Below are 21,042 nucleotides of genomic sequence, written 5' to 3'. Positions count from 1 at the left end.
AACACAGGGGGTCATGATCAACCTTGATGGACTTGCTCATTCCATCAGTGCAACAATCAGGGACAATTTTGGACTGTCTGCAATGGAGAATACCATCTGTATCTAGATAAAGAACCGTGGAGTTTGATCAAAGTTCAAGGACTATTCCCTTTAATTTAGGAAAAAAAACAGATATCTTATTGTCTGATCTTGTTATCTCTTATATTTTTTGTTTCTTTCTTAAGGATATGATTTCTCTCTCATCACACTCAATTTGGATCAATGTACAACATGGAAACAAAGTAAAGACTGACATTGCTTTTCTGTGGGGGGAGGGAAGTAGGGTTGGGGGAAAAATTGTAAAACTCAAAATAAATAAAATCTTTAATAAAAAAGAAAAAGTTAAAGAAAAGAAAGGGAGTGGAAGGGAGTGGGGAAGGAGAAAAAATTTGGAACTCAAAAAAAATTAATTACATGTAATTGGAAAAAATTAAGTTTTCCTTAAAAGCAAAAATGTTAGAAATGAATTTTTCTATTAAAAAATGTCTTTTGCCTATAAAGCTTGTCAATCACTATGTAATCAGAAAAAGATTGCACAAATGGGCAAAATGGGCCCAAAATTAAGTAAGAGGAAAAATACAGGCTGAATGTCTTTAGAAAAGCTCCTTCAATGACTTCAATTTTCTCCTGAAAAAGTTATATCTTTTTAATATATTAATATTGTAATAAATAATTTGTAATTGTAAATTGAAACTTAATATTCTGCCTGGATAATATGATTTGGAACATGGAACAGAAATGTCTCCAAAGAAATGAATATCACATACAGTCAGCACCAAAGCATAACCCAAAATCTCATGAGGGAAATTTATAATAGGAAAAAAAAAGATAGACTGGCGCAGTGGGTAGAGCACCAGCCCTGAAGTCAGGAGTACCTGGGTTCAGATCCGGCCTCAAACACTTAATAATTACCTAGCTATGTGGCCTTGGGCAAACCACTTAACCTCATTTGCCTTGCAAAAACCTTAAAAAAAAAAAAAAGAAAATTAAGAGTCCATATGCTGGAAAAAAATTAAATAATATTTCAATCAAATTCAGAAGCAAGGAATACAGATAGCCGTCTTTTATTGTATACATTTTGAAGTGATTTCTCAATGTTTTGTTTCACAGAAAACATTAAGTATACTCAATTTAACATATATAATAGTAAACATGCCTTGCTCCTGAAATAAATCATTCCAACAATTTAACCAGGAGGCCATTTCATCTGACGTCCTCCAAGAACATGCAGATGGATATGATACACAGATTGCCCCCCATCTGCACCTTCGTTGATAACCATTCGATAACCTTTCTTCAGCCCCAGGTCAGCTGCACATTTCTTGCCAACAATCATTAAGTGTCCAAGAAGCTAGGAAAGAATAAAAATTGTATATATCAACACTTGCAATATATAACTACCACTTTTGATTAAATTATAAATCATTTATCAAGTTAAAAATTTCTCCCTAGAAAAAGGGCAAATATATACCTTCAAATCTTTCATATTTTATAGATGCTCTGCAGAGGATCCAGTGAATGTGTCAGAGGCTTCCCTCTGCAGTTATATATATATATATATTTTTTGAGGATTCTCTTGAGACCTCTGCTATCCCTGACTCTCACTAAGACTGATCCAAATCACCTCTTTGTCCAATCATACATTTTCTTGATGCCATTTCTTACATGTACGTTATCAATGAATAGATATGCTGAAAGCTATTTGTGCCCACCCTGTGGAACCTAAAATGTTGATTTTTCAAGCATTATGTGGGTCCAAGTTTAACTACACATTATCAGAAAAATATTTGTACTTTAAAAAATGGATAGAACCTGAGAATCATTAAAACTACTCTGTAACTTCTCAAATGCTTTTCAGTCTAACCTCTTCCTCTAGGTTCAGCTCGGAGTCCAAAACATTGTATGTTGTAATGCCTATCCTAAACACTGTCATGCTAACTCAAAAGACTATCCACTTTCTTATCAGTCTGGGCAATGAGTGTGTTTTTCATTTATTTCATGTATTTCCTGTGAGATGCAAAATGCTGTAATATATACAGGTAGTAGCTCCTGGGATGGAGTTGGGTCTGGATTCAAGGAAAATCTGAAAATAGCCTCAGACACTTACTAGTTGAATGACCCTGGGCAAGTCTCTTAATTCACTGTTTGAGTCCTCATCCATAAAATGGAAGGAATAAAATAGCACCTACTACCTGGGACTGCTTTGAGGATCAAATGTAAAACAGCAGTGAGGGGCACAGATTAAGCTACATACAAGTTAGCAATTATTATTTATAGAAGAGTTTTCAATCAGCATCGATGAAAAACAGTTAAACACTGACTGAAGCTCCCATTTTGGTGAAATAACATTTCCAAACCAAAAAAAGAATTTCCAATATGTATTTAAGCTTCACAAGTTTAAAACTACATTGAGTTTACTCACATCCTATATACTTAGAGTAGAAGGGACCTTAGAAGTCACAGTCATCTTGTTTTCAGGTGAGATGGCTGAGACTCAGAAAGGTAAAATGACTTATTGAAAATGAAACAATTACTAAGTAGCAGAGTTAAGATTTGAACCCAAAGACACTTCAAATCTATTCCTCTTCTCACTAGACCATGCAATATAACGTTAGGTTGACCTCTTTTGAATCATCCTTATTAGTCCCACTGTAAGTGAGGCTCAATTCAACTAGTCAAAACTTAAAGGATTACACCAATCAAAGAAAATCTCTCTTCCACTTGGAACTCTTAAGGTACATTCTCTGTGACAGGACAAACATATATTTTATATACCTTCATCAAGCACACACACACTGATCAATCATGCCTCACTTAAAAAACTAAAAACTTAAAAAACATCAAAAAGACATTAAAAAAGAATTGCTGTGCACATCAAAAAGACATTAAAAAAGAATTGCTGCGCTGGTTTATCAGCAAATCTCATATAATTTTAATATACACACACAAGATTCCTCATATATATATATATACATATATATATATATATATGGTAAATACTGAGGTAATTATTCTTTTCTAATAAGCAAAGTAGGTTATTGCATTCTCTTCAGTAAATTGCTAAAAAAAAAATAATAAAAAATAATTTAGTCTTCAACAACGAGTTACTTTTCTTGTAAGATCTACAAATGCTCTTGGGATAGTGGCCCATTTGGGTAGACCTGGTTTTGCTTTCATTGACATTCTACTATACAGGGTGTCCCAAAAGTTTCAGTGCAGGTTTAAGCTTTAAGGATACATTGAATGTAGTTTTATAGATGAGTTTGTATCCTAAACCAGTTTTACTTTCAGCTGCCACACCACTCCATTTGGCAAGGAAATCAAATGTTTGCTCACTAAGGTAGTTTCTTGCTTTTTTTTATTTTTTTAGGTTTTTGCAGGAAATGATAACAATGTACTTATGTTTGCTTGTTTTCATTTACTTACAGTGACAGCTTTTAAGAGATCAGGAAGGATAAATTTAGTCTATCATCAGTCTCAAACTCAAATACTTCTGGATAGAGGAGAAACTGATGAAATTTCCATCCTCCTAAAACAACAACTTGAGAACTCAAGGCTACCTCTCCTCCATATATAAGTATCTTAGAATACTGTTGTTAACAGGCCACTTAATTTTACACTACTCCCTCAGGTAACTCTCAAATTATAAGCCACAGAAAAGCTGCAAAAAAAGCTTTCATAATATGAAGTTCCTTGGACAGGCAAAATCTTAAGTCTTTAAAAAAAAAACCTACTTATAATGAATATTAAGACAATAAATACATAATATGGGAAACAAGTTAAAAAATTCATTATCAACCCCATGTAATTACAGGTGAATATTTTATTATACATCAACATAGCCCTAACCATTTTATTATGACTTCCCCCAAACGATTACATGATCGGAATTTTATTTCTAAACAATGCTTCATTACTGGACCATCTGATTTGATTTTGCCATCTTTCTCCTTTTAAAAATTCCTATCATAATAGCTAGCATTTATATATTGCTTTAAGGTTTTCAAAGCTTTTACACAACCCACTTCTTCACAACCCTGAGAGGTAGATGCTATTACCTCAATTTTACAAATGAAATAACTGCAGGCAACCTTACCTAGTCACACAACTAGTGTGTAAAACAAAATTTCCAGATCTTTCTGACACCAAGTTGGGTACCCTGTCCATAATATTACTCAAATGGCTAGGCCTTCATTAAGTCAACTAGTAGTTTTAGTTTTGGAGTCCCTGTTGGTGAAAGTCATAATGTGGAATCCTTAAGCCGTGAAACTATTATATGGCTTTACTTTATAAGTAAAGGTCATGAATGATATGAGTTTCTTAGCAAAAGTTTCTATCAGTAAAAGCCACAAGAAGAATAATAGAGTCCTTATCAACAAGCTATTTATAATGTAAACCAATATTAATATAACCCAAAATAAAGCACACTAACCAAAGTACAATCAAGGCAGGACCAATCTACAGCTTTACATGCCCGAGTCCCCAACCAAACTAAGCCCCCAGGTGTCTGGGACCTGAAGCCAGTGTTGAGCTGAGGAGACTCAAAAATACATCCAATCCACACTAACATACTCCTAACTGATTTTTATAATTTCCATGGGAATTTTGGGGAGTCTTTGAAGAAATTCCAATATGTTGTCAGCCCTAGACTGATCTGATGTAAGTATCTCACTATGATTATTAAACTACGTATATAATCAATCTGGATCTCCCCAGCCTTTTTGTTTGGAATCCTACTGGAGTATGGGTTTGTTGGGGAAAGGGATGGAGATTAGGGGGGAGGGAGAGGGAGACTTGATGGCCTTGAATATCCCACTGAAGGGGAATTTTAAGCAAGACAAATACATGCTGTTAAATTTTTTTTCAATTTACATCTATGTATGTCTTAACATTCAAATCATGTATACTTATTATTTAAAGTTTTCTCTTCAGACACTGTTATGTAGTTTTTTCCCAATAAGCAGACATTACAAAGCAATCCCTGTGAAATCTTGATGTAAAGTTACTAAAAAAATTTGATCTTGTTTGTTCCAAGTAATCAAACATTGAGAGATATGTAACTTTAATAAAAGAAATAATATGACATACACCCTAGTACTTTAGGAGAAAAATTTCAAAAAATTAAAAAAATAGACAGGATCCCAAAGTCTGAAATTCTAATAGAAAAAATGGTTAAGGAACAAAAATCTTATTATACAAACCAAAATGATTCCAAAAAGGAAGAAACTGCATTAAATAATGTACAATGATTGACAACTGTGAGGAAGGAATCCAGTCTACTGGCAGCCATGATCAGAATATATCTGGAGACCTGAATCCAGTTCTGGGAGCTTACAATAATAGCATTTTAAGAAGGAAACTCACAAGTCATAGTATAGCCAGAGAATGACAAAAGATAATGAGAGGATCAGAAATAGTGGCATTGGAGAATTGGTTGAAATATCTGATGATACTTAAATTAGAATAGAAATAATTGACTTCTCCAGTTGCCCTCGTTATCCCTTCAGCTGTCTGGCAGCATACTGTCCTTATTAAAAAAATCAACCTGTATTCAGTGCTCAACAAATATTTATTGATGTTAAGTGAGAAAATCAGAATAAATAAATTTAAGCCTTTTCCTAAAAATAAACAGAAGCAGCAAAGTTGAAAGGAAAGCTAGAAGGTAAGACAAAATAGTGGTAGAGATACCACTCTATAAAAATACAGGCTTTGAAAAAAAAGGTTTTATAAATTCTGTTCTAAAATGTAACTTGTAAGAATAAGGTTTTTTAGCTTTAAAGGGCAAAGGTAAAAAAAAGCAAAGGTAGAAATAAACAAGGTCTTATTAAATTTTACTTACATTTTCATCCTCCTCTTCTGCTACAGATATCTGGGTAATGGGTTTCTTGGGTATCACTAGGAAATGTGTTGGGGCTTGTGGGCAAACATCATGAAAAGCAAGACACTAGGGTAAAAACAGAAACAAAGTTTGTGGGTCAAAAAATAACTCAACTCTAAATTTCAGACATTATCCATATAAAACTTACTAGGATAATAGCACTTAACAGGAAAAAAAGACAAAACAAAACAAAAATACTCTGGAGCAATTAAGACTCCAATACTTTTAATACCAGCTGCTCCTTTACTCTGTTTCTGCACATACAAACATACATACTTACAACAACAGTTGTTTGGTCAATTTTACTAAAATTTATACTTTATATTAAGTTATTTTGTTGGTTAGAATAAAAATGCACCTTTAGAAACACCTAATTGGTAAGATGCCAGGGAACAATTCATGAATATTGGTCAACAATATGTTTATGACATAGTATTTTTCCACAGGAAATTAAAAGAACTGAATAGAAGTTGTGATATTATTTTTTTTTGGCTTCAAAATATATAGTTTGTAATCCTAAAAGCAAACCCTAAATCCTGAAAATGTTTCATACAGACTATATTAGATTACATGCTGTGGGGAGGGGGAAGAGAAAGAGAAAAATGTGGCATTCAAAACCTTACAAAAAAAGAATGCTGAAAACTATCTTTCCAAGTAGCTGGAAAAATTGGCACACACACACACACACACACACACACACACACAGTCTATAACTAAATGCTGTATGTTTACCACACATTTTTTTATTTTTACAATGTGATTAAGTGACTTGCACAGGGTATCACAACTAGTATATTACATACTTTCTTAATGAAAAGACACACTTTCTTTTGCATTTTTTTACAAACTACAGTTAAAGCTAGCTACCTTATCTCAAGTAAAAAAAATGGAGAGTCCAAATCCTGGTCTAGTCATCTGTTTGGATGACACAGCATTTTTTTTTTTGCCTTTTACAAACTATAGTTATCTAGTTATCTCAAGTAAAATCATTAGAAAATTGAGAGTCCAAACTCCAGTCTCCAAAGGCTTGTTTTTAAATGTGTTTGGATTACATCTGAGTCGGGTTCATTAGATTTGGAGATCAATGCAACAAATTCATCTCAAAGAACAAGTTTCCAAGTCTCTACTTGGAGCAACGACGACGTGGGAAGGCTACACATGACAGCATTCACTACTTCGGGGTGTGAGGGCTGCAGGGACGGCCTGCCCTTCAGAAACAGAACTGCGGCGGCAGGACGGCGGGGCCCCGCCGGCGGGGGCTGCTCACGCCGCGGGCCAGGGCAGGTTCCCGCCTCGGGCCGGGCCGGGCCGCGCTCCCTCCGCGCCCAGCGCGCTCCGCCGCTCAGATTTGTGACCTCGGGCAGCGGGCAGCGGGCAGCGGGCAGCGGGCAGCATGGCGCCGGGGGCGGCCTTTTATTCCCGGCGTAGCGGGGCGCCTGCGGCGGGGCGCGGGGCCACGGAGGAGGAACCGCAGAAACCTGACAACTCTCCCGCACCGGCCTTTCATTTTGCAGGAACACCAAAAAGCGGAGCCGAGGCGCAGGGAGTGGCACGGCGGCTGGCGAGGGTGGGGCTTTCCGGGGAGACGGCAGGGGAGCCCGGGAAACCCGGGGTGACCGTAAACTGGGGGGCCCCCTGCCCCTGCGGCCCGCGCCCCCGGCCCCGCTTCCCCCTTCCTACCCGGTCATCCTCATAAATGATCTTGGCCGGAATCTCCTTGCGGATGATTTTGCCGAAGATGGTGTCTCCCCCCGGCTGGGCGGTCTGCGCCTTGGTGATCTCGTCTGCCATCCCGGCGGCGGCTGTGCCCGGCGGCTGTGCCCGGCGGCTGTGCCCGGCGGCTGTGCCCGGCGGCTGTGCCCGGCGGCTGTGCCCGGCCGGCTCCCGCCACCTCAGGAGCCGCGGCCACAACGGTCCTCCGCCCGGGACTGCGGCCACTGCCCCGGGAGCGCGCGCCGCTACTGAGCATGCTCACACCCACGCGCTGGGGCCACGTGGGAGCCTCCGCTTGCAGCCTCTCTCTGCGCTGGGTTTGAGTAACCAGGACTGGTAAAAACTCATTAAATATAGAAAATGGGGAACAGCCAAGAAAACCGGCGCCAGAGGCAGCCTAGCAGGGGTGCCGCGGCTCCCCTTTCGGCTCGGCCGGGGATACGGAGCACGCCCCGCGCCTCCCCTCCGGCACCGGCCCGGCCCCCGTGGGTCTCAGGACGGGGGCCTCCATCGGAAGAGCTCATAGTATGCTTCTCTTCCGATGACAGAAACACCAAGTGGCTCAGGACGGCTCTGGGCTGACTTCAACTTATACGTTCGGCTACGACCACTCACTGCTGTCTCTAAAAGGAGAAAGTGTTGGGGGTTTTCTCAAAAGATCATCCGGGGGCGGCTAAGTGGCGCAGTGGACAGAGCACCGGCCCCGAGTCAGGAGGACCTGAGTTCAAATCCGACAGACACTTAATCATTACCTAGCTGTGTGGCCTTCGGCAAGCCACTTAACCTTATTGCCTTGCCAAAACTAAAAAAATAAAAGATCATCTGTCAGATTTTTCGGATGGCAATATTCAAGGGGAAAAGAAATCTACTTTGCACTGCACTTGAAGATTAAAATAAGGAAAGAATTTTGTTTTCATAATCCTAAAGAATCAAGAACATACTAATTTTTCCTACTAAAAGTTATCTCAGCCATTTTTTAGGGCTCAGAATTTATATGAGTAGTGACTGTCCTGGAACTTATTTGCTGAAAACAATCTTTAGACGATTTTTTGGCCAAATGTGACTACATCTTTGACTCTGGACTTTTCTGCAGTCATTGCAGCCTCTGGCCATTCCTCTGAAATACTTTTCTTGAGGCAGCTAAGTGGCACAATAAATAAAATGCTGGTTCAGGAAATTCCAATCTAGCTCTGGATATTGTGTAACCCTGGGCAAGTCATTTGTCTGCCTCAGGTTCCTCAACCATAAAAGGGGGATTAAAAATAGCACCAAGGTTGTTGTTAGGACTTTGAGACATTTGCAAATTGCTGAACATGGTTGGTTCTTGTCCTTCACTATCTAAGAAGACTAAAATGACATCACTATGTTTGACTGTGACTGATTGGACCAATATGGGCTAGGAATGCTCTACCATAGGTTGGGCACAAATAGTCCACGTGAACACCTGGGGTGGGTACTCTAAACTTTAATGTCACAATTCCTTTGAGCTGTTTCAATTCTGCCTTCCTTATAGATGGCAGCACCCTCACCACTCAGCACCCTCACCGATGAGGGCATGCCATGCTAGGAGGTCCTGTACCAGTGTCTCTCATTCTAACAGTCAATTCTAAAGTTCTTCGATGAGACCTTCAGGGTCTTACTATAGCTTCTTCTGGACAGCCTTGTAACTGCTTGCCTGTGTGAGTTCTTTGTAAAATAGATTTTTTTGGCAAGTGTATGTCTGACATTCTAACAATGTGTCCAGCCCATTGTAGTTGCACTCTCTGTAGTAATGTTGGAATGCTAGTCAAAGTAATAATACTTAATGACTAGTGGTACTTCTCCCAGACTACTTGACTGGTTCATCATGACCAGAGGGCAAGACTTTAATCTGAATTCTCTTTCTATACCCTCTCAATATAAAGTCTTATCAGTTCGATGGGTTTGATAATCATTTCTATACAGATCTCTAGATCTAGTCTGTCTCCAGCACTCAACTACCTAGTCAACATTTCAAACTAGATGTCCTTTTGTTACAGGAAATCCCAAGAGGCTCTGGAGGTGTCTCAGAACTCTTGAGATACCTGATTCAGAGGTGGTAAAAGATTCAGAGGTGGTAAAAGAATCTCATGGAAGGAACCATATCTCAGTCAAAAGGAGTCAAAAGACCTTTATTGATGCTTATAAAATAAATGGAGTAAACAGGTGGATCAGCTAATTGACTGACTAGGAAAGAGGAAAGAAGTATATTTAAGAAGAGATTTTGGATGTCAGTCAGGTTCCCATAGGCTCAGAAATTTCCCACTAGTGAAGTTTCTCAGAGCTGGAGTTCAGTGGAAAGGGAGAAGGGAAATTGAGGAGACTCTATGCAAGGTCTTCTCATTCTGGGTCCCTTAGATAAGGAAGACAGTACCTTCCCAAGCTGAGTTCAGCTTGCACCCATGTCTGAGTCCACAATCCCCCCCCCAAGGTCCCCTTTTCTCTTCTGAGGCTCAGGTGATAAATATCTATATAAAAACAGGGAGGCAGGTTCACATGGATGAGAGAAGACTCTTTTCTCTATAATCTATTCTTCACAAGGTCAGCCCAGCTAGAATACCAAATTTAAAAGTTTACTTTGGAAGAGTACAGAATTTTACCTATCTATCATCAGCTACACAAAGTCCAAGCACCTATATTAGTGCAGTTAACTCAATCACCCTAAACTAAGATGTTTGTGATAACTCAGCATGTTCAAAATAGAACTTGCCCAGTTCTGGCAAGGGCTCTATCACTACTCAATCTCCTAGGTTCACAACCTCAGCATTATCCTCGACTCCTCAATTTACTTCACCACACAGATAACAATCAGCTGCCAAATTGTTTTTTTCTACTTTCACAATACCTCATGCATCTGAGCCCTTCTCACTACTCACATGTGTCATCATCCTAATTGAGTTTTTCATAATCTCTCACCCATATTGTTCCCCTCTCTAATCTCTTTCCAGCTGCCAAAGTGATATTCCTTAAACCCAAATCTGATCATCATTCAGAACCCTACTTAAGAAGTCACTTCAGTGCCTCTTTTAGGATAAAATAAGAAATTTCTCTCTTTGGCATTTACATTTTTTCACAATCTAGCTCCATCTACCTTTCAATCGATAATTATTTGTTAATCACTGATTTGCCAGACTGTTTGTTGGATGATAGGGATACAAATCCAAAAGAATGAAACAATCCCACTCAAAATGAGCTTGTGTTCCCTCTAAGGGAGAACATAGTACATATAAAAATATATACAGTACAAATATACACTTAATGTATTTGTATGTATGGAAACACATACACCTCTACGAATTAGTTAAATACAAGATAATAGGGGGAGAGAGGAGAATCAGTAAAAACTTCATACTTTTTTTTGGGGGGGTGCCTAAACTGTCTTAAAGAAAAAGCAGGATATGTGAAGAGATAAGAAGGGAGTGCTTTGGAGACAGAAGACAGCGATTCTAGAATGAGAAATAGAGGTTAAGGCCATTTTGGCTGGATCACAGACTCCCTGAAAAGGTAGTAATGTTTAATGGGGCAGAGAAGAAGGCTAAAAAAAGAAGTTTGTATTTTATCCTTGAGGAAATCAAGATGCTATTGCTTTGACCTTTGTAATTGAAGAGAAACATCTCCTCATATACATGACAACATGATTTGCACAATGATGTTTATTATAGTGATATTTGACAGGAAACAGGGTTTCTGGTGATGGTCTGATGCTGCAGCAGTAGTCCTTGATCTTTGAGTATAATTTTTTATCTCCCATTTCACAGAAGCACTTTGGTGCCTGGCACAAATGCTAGTATGTAATTTCTGGCAACAAAGTGGCTATAACATGGTCATCCAAACCTGATTCTTAGTATCACCATCAGTATGGCCTTCTCAGACCTTCAACCATTCAAGGCCCTTTAACTGGAATGAGTGTACTTTAAATCCTTTAACAAAGATTCACTGGAGAGCAAGGCTTGTGCCAGCAAACTCAGTAATTGCAGCTCCAATAGTGTATTTTAAAGTTGCTGCAGTTAAAAAGCTCATAGTTGGATCTTGGGATGGAGCTAGTATGTAGTTCCCTGCCTCTGAGCACCCCCTCAATGCTCTTAGAGGCAATACTATTGGTTTTTTCTAAGTAGGAGAGTTACAGGTTGAAATTTGCCCTGAAAAACTACTCTGGCAGTAGTGTATGGAAAGTATTGGAATATAGAGAGACTTGAAATAGAGAGATCATCAGTAAACCATTGCAAAACCTAGAGGAATGATGGTGAAGACCTGCACTAGGTAAAGTAAGAGCTGCCTAAGTGCAGTGAAAGTACAAAAGGAAAGTATTGGAAACTGACTGAATGTGGGATAAACTAAAGAACTGAGGATGTTACTGAGATTACAGAAACACTGATGGCATTTTGATAGGAATAGGGAAGATAGGTTAGAGAAATGAATTTAGGGAGAAAGATAAAGAGTTCGGTTTCAGCCATATTGAGTTTGTCTGAGATATCTCTGGAACATCCAATTTGAATATTTAACAGGCTGTTAAATAACTCCTTACAGGCCAATCAAACTGTTGGTGCCTCTTAACATTACATCTCCCATCTTATCCAAGGTTCCTGTCTTTGTTCTGACTCTCTCTCCTATGTTTTGAATGCAGTCCCCTCTTCACTACTGTGGCTGGGAATACCTTGTTTCCTTAAAGAATTAACTCAAGCACAACCTGCCACATGTAACAGATTGATTCCAGACCAGGAGAGGCTGGTTTCAGATCTAATTTCTGAAAAAAAAGAGGTCTGGCTCTTTTCTCACTCTTTCTAATTCTTTATGTCCCCACCACTGGGCCTTGAAGTTCATCACTTAAAGTTTTGATTTGGCACTTGCCTTCCTGTAAGGGAACAGAAAGGTAAATCACTATACAAGATTAATCAAGTATGGAACAGTTATTCTCACCACACAAAAGGAATGTTAAAAACACCCTCCAAGATAAATGTGGAAAAATATTTAAAACACAATCATCACTAACTCCAAAATCCTCCCAGGAATCAAAACACTGAAACCTAAGTCATTTACTTGAACTGATAAACAGGTATTTATCACCTCCATCGTAGTTCTACAATATCTGATCCAATCCCACAAAGTTCATGTATTCTGACAAGCTAGGACAGATTCATTTCGTTTTAGTGGCTGCCTTCTCTGAAGGCTGAGAAAGATGTAGTTGCAGAAACCTAATTCTACTGTTCCTAAGTAGAGGATCAATTGACTCCAGACATTTCAAACAGCCTCTAAGAATGGAAAGGTACATCTCATGATCTATCTTTGATTACCTATATTCAGTGAAAGAAACAGAAAAGGCTACCAGAAGCTAAAGGCCTAAACTTGCCTAGGAAGTAGATTTGGAAAAAAGAAAGTTTCAAAGTACTCTAAGGTATTAATATTTAGAGGTAATTTCACTTTATTTTAAAATTCAATGAAGAAAAATTAGGAAACAAGAAACTTACGTTTCTTAAACTAAAAGATAGCTTGTAGATCAAGCAGCCTTAACACTCATTTTCCACAAAAATAAAGTGATTGAAATTGTAAAATGGAATGGAAAGGATTCTTAAATGCTTTTAAATCAAGCACTGTGATACATGTTATAATAATGCTTGTCCTTCATATTCGAAGAAGACCATGACATCAGGGAGGTGATATCATGACAAGTACATCCTCCAGAACCAAATGAGTCCAGTGGCCAGATACGAATCAGGATGACTAAAGACAGCCCTGGATATGAGGAAAATCAGGGTTAAGTTACTTGTCCAAGGTCACCAACTAGTGAGTGGAAAGTATCTGAGGCTAGATTCGAACTCCCATCCTCCTGAATCTAAGGTCAGTGCTCAATCCACTGCACCACCTAGTTGCCTTTGCAGTGAGAGCCAAAATGAAGTTAGAAACATGAATTTATAATGTACCCGATTGGAGAAATCATGTGACTTTCTCTGGATCAATTCAACAACTCATGAATAGAAACAAAGAAAGTGGAGGGTTTGGTGTAATCCAGGAGTCAAATTTGTCATGAAAAGAGTGTTGAAAGCAAACAATCAAGGGATTAGAGAGCAAAGACAATAAAAGTGAAATGGTAAATTATAGAGTTAAGACTGGAAAGTGAAGTCAACACAGGGCTAACAGTCTGAGAAAGTACTGAGGCTGGAGGACCTAGAATGTTTAATAAAAGCAAAAACTAGGTTTATGAGGATAGAAGAATAAAGAGAGATGGAATAATAGAGTTTATGATCATGTTGAAAAGATCAGATTTAGGGCAGCTAGGTGGTGAAGTGGATAGAGCACCAGCTCTGGAGTCAAGAGGACCTGAGTTCAAATTTGACCTCAGACAATTTAACCTAGCTTTGTGATCTTAGGCAAATCACTTAGCCCCACTGCCTTGCAAAAAAGAAAAAAAAAGATCAGATTTTCTAATTAAGGAAGTGTAATACTTATGGGTTATGCTGAGATCCAGTATGTTTCCATACCCACATATGGCTAAGGTGGAATAAAAAGCTCATGAGATTTAAGGAGGCTTTGGAATTGGAAGGCTAGAGTTTAAGGGAACTTACATGTGAATATTGAAGTCTCCTATTATAAGGGCAGAGGTTGCAAAGGAGAACAAAGAAAATCAGGTGTTCAACTCCTTGAGAAAGAATGGCCTAGGGGCACCACAATCTGAAATGGGTAAAAAATTTTGGTTGAATGGGCCTCAATGAGTATTGCTGGAAAAGGGAAAATATGGAAGTAGTGGTGAGGGGCAAGGTATATTTTGATACTATTTCCAGGAGCAGAGTAAGTGAGAAGGTAAAGCTGTTGCTAGAAAAAATGGCCAAGAAGGAGTGTGATTGAGGGAAATCAAGTCTCAGTATGGGCAAGTAGAAAAAAGGAGTGAAGTGAGAAGTCCAAAATTAAGGAAGGTAAATTCAATAAGGATCATGAACTCCCATAAGTCCTGTGAAAGGGATAGAATGGGACATGGATGAATTGAGATTAGGAAGGATAAAGATGAAAGCTCTGAATGTGGGACTAGGGGCCCACTTGCTACTCCATGGCTAGTAATTGAATAATATATGAATACCAAGAGAAGGAGATGGGAGATTATTAGCTGCAAAGATAGTAAGTAGTAAGTGGTAGATCAATTGTAATGCTCAGAGTCTCCATGAATGAAGTAACAAAGAAGAAAGGTTATTAGGAAGAAGTCAGAGAGTGCTGGTTTGGAAGCCTACATGTGGATTGAAATCTTGCCTGTTCTTCTTCTGAGGTAGGACGTGGTTCTTTTGTGCCCTGCTTCTAACCTCCCATCCCTATTAGATTAAGGATCAGATTCTTTTGCTTGGCCCAGTAAGAGAGAATAAGAATAACTGGAAATTGAAGAAACAAAATTTAGCCCAATTAAAAAAAAAAAAACTTTGTAGAGAGTTGTCAAAAAATAAAAAATAAAAAGATCTGTGTTGCCAAAAGTGAGTTTGCTTTTTCTTCAAGCAGAGGCTAGGTGACCAGTTTGAAGTTGTTATAAGGTAATTCAGGTTCATGTAGAAGTAACATTAAATGATTTGAGGACTTTCTAGCTTTCAGATTTTAGGACCATATGGGGATTACCAATTTTGGAGAATTAGATAGGCTGAAGTAAAATAGTTAACATTAAAACACCTAAGATCACAGATTTAATTCTCAGACTCTAGTGTCTAAACTCATTTTACAAGTGAGCATAAATGACTTTGCCCAAAGTCAAACAGACAAGTAAATGGAAGAGTTAGGATGCTAAAGAAGACTCTGACTCCAAATCCATTGTTTCCTACTCGATTCACTTCTTTCAATATTAAACATTAAAATACTAAACATAATTTAATTTTCCTCCTTCCATATCCAGTAGAAAAGATAGAATTATAAATATTAATTATAACCATTCTCCATTCAAGTTAGATTCTGAATGAATGGCAACTTTTTGTCTGATTCTAGTATAAAATACTTAGCATAGAATCGATGTCGTTCACAAGAGGAAGCAAAGATATTGATGGTGATATTTCAGTGAGTTTTAAATGCTACAAAAATCAGTCTCACAGTTGAGAATAACCTAGAGACCTATTGATCAAGAGGGAATTATTATATTAATATAAGTTTCAAAGTATGTTGGTTTAAAAGATGACTTTTCAACAAGCTAGGGGTGAAAGGCAGCACAGTACAATGGAGAAATGCACTAAAATTTTGAGGCCAGGACTTTGGACAAGTAATCATTAACATTTTTAATCTTTAAAATCATACACCTATGCCATCTACCTCCTAAAGATGTTAGGAAGGCAATAATGACTAATGGTTTTGGTAATAAAAGACCTAGATTCAAATCTGGATCTGTTTATTGTGTGACTTGTATTGTTTATCTTTCCTGACAAATTATAGCCTCTCTTAATGGCATATACTGTATCTTTAGCCACCATGTTACATAGATATTCAGTCCTTTCTAAGGCAGTAGGTATCCTTTTTGTCGAATAAATGAATAGATGGATTTGTCACTCCTCCATCAATCTAATTATGGATCCACTGTGTAGGCAAACAAAAAAAATTAAAGTTACTGCCCCCTCTTTCAGGAATCGAACTTCTCAAGCAGCCCCAAAATTTTTCACTTTTTGTGGTATGAATTTTTCCACTCAAATCCTACTACTGACTATGGATGGCAAGGAATTTGGGGGGGGGGACCCAAAACCAAAACACTAGAGGTAGTAACATTTAGAATAGTTAGCACCAGACTCAGAATGCCAGAGTAACAACAGTGCGAGTGCTAACAGGTTTGTCCTTAAATGAAGCAAACGAGCCAGGGTTTACAAGTCAGCAAGAAACTTAAGCAACCCCTTCCTTTTTCTGGGCGTAGGGGGAGATGGAGAGGAGAAAAAAGGAGAGAGATGTAAGTACAGATGGATAGATTTCTGTATGGACATATTTTGAAAGGGGTGGATTAGATAACAGGTTTATAAGACACATGGTGTCATTGGATGACCCCTAGGAGATGGGTGTCGTCATCCAGGCTGTCACAGGTGAGGAACCTGACACGATGACGTATCAGAGTTACAATGTCACTAAGTGTCTCGCTCGGGATTCCCTGACTCCAAGGCCGGAGCCAAAGGCCCCGCAGCCCCGTGGCGCTGCCCGGCGGCCTCCGACCTCCCTTCCCGATGGAAATCTCTCAATCCCACCTAAGTGCCCACGCCAACGCGGGAGCGCCGCTGGAATAAGTCATCGCCAAAACAGTGCGTCCTTTCACGAAATACAGGCGCAGACTGACGCTACAGAGACAGAACCGAGATCCTTACCGAACCTAGCCGCCCCCCAACAAGAGGCAGCACTTGGCAATGCCCCCAGCTAGCCTTCCTCGGCAGGTACCGCCTCCAGGTCTCGGCCGCGCCTCCCCAGCCCCCACCCCGGCGCCAGGAGCGGCGCTGACGCAACTTCCGCTTCGTCTCTCTTGCCATTGGACCGGCTCTCTTTTCACGCGCTCTTCTCTAAGTCCCGCCTTTTCAGCCCATCTCCTTCCTCTTCCCCCCCTCTTCTTTTCCTTCCTTATATCTCTTGTACAGTTTAAGGAAGGTGATAGGGCAGACAAAATGAACTCAATCAGCGAGAGGAGGGGTTGAGGACGGCTGCCGGTGACGATTGGCTTTCAGGAGGGTGCGGTAGGCGGGAGCTAGGCGGTGATTGGCTCCTGGGAGTCGGAAGCAAAGGACGACAACTGCTGATAGGCTGAAGTGGAGCGAGGTGATTGGGCAGGTGGGAGGAGTGGGTGGTGCTGCTGCGGCTGCCCGCCTCTAAGCGGCGTTTCTCCGAGGGGCACTGTGTGCCTGGAGGGAGTCAGCCCCTGGCTTTGGGCCTGTCTCGTCCAGTGACTCTCCCTATCGCTTTTTGAATGAGGCCACGAACGCTTTTTTATGTTTAAACACTATAAGGGGCAGTGGGGTTGGGGTGGCTTGCACATCACACCGCTGGGTGATTGTTGGGTGTACGGGGCCAGATGTGGGCTCGGGTGCTCGTGGCTCCAGGGCTGGCGCTCCGTCCATTGCTCCACCTGGCCATACCTACAATTATTACTATTATTTTTAATTTTAATTTTTTTCTCTCCCCTTTATTTTATCGCTGAAGCAAGTCTATATTTATGGGGGGGGTATCTCGTTCACTCTTAAACAAGAATATTTTACTAATGTAAAAATAACATTAATTGTACAAAATGAGAATAAATATTAAATTTAAAAAAAAAAATAAACACTATAAGGCCTAAACTTCCTTTTGACGATACAGTTAGGTTCGAAGTCAGATGTGCCCTCGCAACTTCACACCTGAATGCCCACCCGAGTACCCGCCGGGGTTAAAGGTGAAGGAGAAATGCCTTTTTTTGTTTTTTTGTTTTTTTAGGGTTTTTTGCAAGGCAATGGGGTTAAGTGACTTGTCCAAGGTCACACAGCTAGGTAATTATTAAGTGTCCTAGCTGCCCCTCTTCATTTCTTTCGACAGATCTGAACACATGAATAAATCCCAACTCTGATCCTTACCAATTACATGATTATGGATAAGTCAATTTTGACAGACTGGGTTTCCACATTTGTAAAACAGGGCTAATACTGATAATACCTATATTATGGGATTGTTGTGAGGCTCAAATGAGATTTACTTCAAGTGATTTGCAAATCTTAGATACTATATTTCAGTTATGATAGTATTCTCTGTTCTATGTCATAAGAGAATTTTAGGACAACTGCCATTTGCCAGAAACAACAAATCACATAATTGGATGAAGTCTTTTGAATTTTGCTGAAGCATCTGACTTTAGACCTGGCACTATCTGGTTAGTTTCTGCAGTCTGCAAAATTATCAGCTTTGTTATAATAGGTAATCAATCAGTTTAAAAGATGTAGATCTTCCCCTTCCTGGGGCAACTAGGTGGTACAATGGATAGAGCACCTGCCTTGGATTCAGAAGGACCTGAGTTCAAATTTGGCCTCAGACACTTAATAATTACCTAGCTATGGGACCTTGGACAAGTCACTTAACTTCATTGCCTTGCAAAAACCTAACCAAAAAAAAAAAATCCAAAAGATGCAAATCTTCCCCTTCTATCCTTTCTTTGATGTGTAAACTATTTATCTCCCATTTTGCCCTCTGTAAAAATTCCTATTCTATCCAACCACTTTGTCCTATTGTAAGATGACTGAAAATGTTATCCATGACCAACAAATGTTTTGTTTTACAATGGGATAATGCTGGGCATATAATAAACTACCTGAGTTGATATAACCAGTAAACAATACCTGAAAAGGAATTCTTGAATAGTTTTGTATCAGTCTGCCAAAGGTTGAGTTATCTATAATCATGTAATTTAGTAGGGGACAGAATCTATCTTTATTCATGTGTTCAGATGAAGATATTTAAATTGGAGAAGAAAAGATACATGTCATCTAATTCTTTTTTTTTTAGGTTTTTTTTGCAGGGCAATGGGATTAAGTGGCTTGCCCAAGGCCACACAGCTAGGTAATTATTAAGTGTCTGAGGTCGGATTTGAACTCAGGTACTCCTGGCTCCAGGGCCGGTGCTCTATCCATTGGGCCACCTAGCCACCCCCATGTCATCTAATTCTGAAGGCCTGGCACAGAAGGTGATTTAGATTTGTTCTGTTTGATCTCTCCAGGAGCAAAAGGTGGAAATTGCAAGAATAGAATGTCTCAGGAGGTAATGATAGAATTTGATGGATTCTTTCAAGGGGATTGGATGAACACTTGTCAGCTGTGTGGTAGAAGGGAATCCTTATTTCTCTATTTGAACTATTTAGCTATTGAGGTCTCTTCCAATTCTGAAATTCTTTGATTCCATGAAATTCAGTGACCTTTTTGGAATTGTCAGTCTCATTGACCCTTTTGTTATTTGACACTACTTAAAAACACCTGGTAGACAAAAATATTTATTTTGATTTGTTAATTTTAATTTATTCTGGGCAAGTGAATTATTGACTTTAGCAAACCCTGAACCTTTTCCCCCCTCTTTACATATACTTTTTTTCCTCCTTCATGACAAAAAAAGTTAAAGGCAAAAATTCAGAAAAAAAAGTATAGGTAAAAAAGTTTCTTTGACATGTTAGGGAGGAAGTATTTTCTCCATATCACACTCCCTAGCTATGAGTGTCTTCAAAGTTCCCTTCTCTCTCTACACTCTTTTGGTAACCTTATCAATTCCCATGGATTCAACTAGCATCACTATGCAAATGATTACAGATTTAAAAATACAACCCCAGCTTTTTCCCTTGAGCCTCAGTTCCATATGACCAGTTGCCTATTGAACATTTTACACTGGATATGCCAGGTTTACACATCAAAGAAACAATAACATTAATATCTTTCTTCAAAAGCACCACCAAACTTCCAACTTCCTGGATTTGTAACCCTTAGCATCACTCCAAATTTTTTCTTGTCCTTAATCTCACATAGCCAGTCATTTGTCAAATTTTGCCTTTGTATCTTCATAACATCTCTCAAAATCAACCTATTTAATTAATCCCTAATCCCTTATCTTTTACCTTAGCTCAGGCCTTCATCACCTAGATTTATTGCAAAAGTCTCCTATTTAGTCTCTCTCCCTTAAGTCTCTCTACTCAAGCATATTCTACCCTCTGTTGCCAAAATCATTTTCTTTGTTTCCATGACTATGGGACGACTCCTCAGTCAACTCCAGTGGCTGCCTGTCATCTCCAAGATAAAGCAGAAACTTCTCTCTTGAGTTTGGAAAGCCCTGTGCAGTCTGACTCCTTTGCATCCAAATTGACCTTGTCCCTACTGCTCACATATGATTCTCCTGTCTCCCATTTATTTGCCTTTACACTGACCATTCCACATGACTTTTCTCCCTACCTCCCTTTTACAGAACTCCTTCCTTTAAAATGAGGTAGCCAGGAGGCAGTGGGTAGAGTGGTAGGCTAGAATCAGGAAGACTTAAGTTTAAAGTTAACCTCAGACTCAGTGACCTGGACAAGACACTTAAGCTCTGCTTGGTTTCCTCAACTGTGAAATGGAGATAATAACAGCATTTGCTTTGCAAGGTTATTGTGAGGATAAAAGGAGATAATAATTGTTAAAAAGCACTTAGCACAGTGTCTGCACATTTAAAATATGCAATATTAAATGCTTATTCCCTTTTTCCCAAAATGCAATTCAAGGACAATTTTCTGCATGAATCCCTTTCTAATTTTCTCTTGGCAGAATGCTTGTGTCCTCCCCTTAAACTATTTTTATATTGAATTACTTTTCATATATTTATATTGTTCACTTTATACTGATACACTTTTATCTGAATTTATTTGTCCTAGAAGAACATAAACTCATTCCAAACAGAGATAGTTTCATTCTTTGTACTTTATCCTGGCACCTGGCCCA

General features: G+C 39.1%; 1 protein-coding gene across 3 annotated transcripts; it reads right to left on the bottom strand.

Moving 5' to 3' along the window:
* Window positions 1-1,087: 1,087 nt before the first annotated feature.
* Window positions 1,088-17,116, bottom strand: HINT1 (histidine triad nucleotide binding protein 1). Of its 3 annotated transcripts, XM_074199479.1 has the most exons (4): window positions 7,796-7,838; window positions 7,598-7,756; window positions 5,879-5,983; window positions 1,088-1,390 (listed from the first exon to the last, which is right to left on the bottom strand). In XM_074199479.1, the coding sequence occupies exons 2-4, from the start codon at window positions 7,706-7,708 to the stop codon at window positions 1,226-1,228; spliced, it is 381 nt and encodes a 126-aa protein (XP_074055580.1). In that variant the 5' UTR covers window positions 7,709-7,756; window positions 7,796-7,838; the 3' UTR covers window positions 1,088-1,225. The 3 variants fall into 3 exon arrangements, with proteins under 3 accessions (XP_074055580.1, XP_074055578.1, XP_074055579.1); XM_074199477.1 differs by lacking the exons at window positions 7,598-7,756; window positions 7,796-7,838 and adding an exon at window positions 16,945-17,116; XM_074199478.1 differs by having other exon boundaries at window positions 7,598-7,872.
* Between the last annotated feature and the right edge of the window lie 3,926 nt (window positions 17,117-21,042).

The sequence above is a fragment of the Macrotis lagotis genome, chromosome X (assembly GCF_037893015.1).
Source record: "Macrotis lagotis isolate mMagLag1 chromosome X, bilby.v1.9.chrom.fasta, whole genome shotgun sequence".
Taxonomy (NCBI): domain Eukaryota; kingdom Metazoa; phylum Chordata; class Mammalia; order Peramelemorphia; family Peramelidae; genus Macrotis; species Macrotis lagotis.
This window is presented reverse-complemented; position numbering and strand designations above follow the sequence as displayed.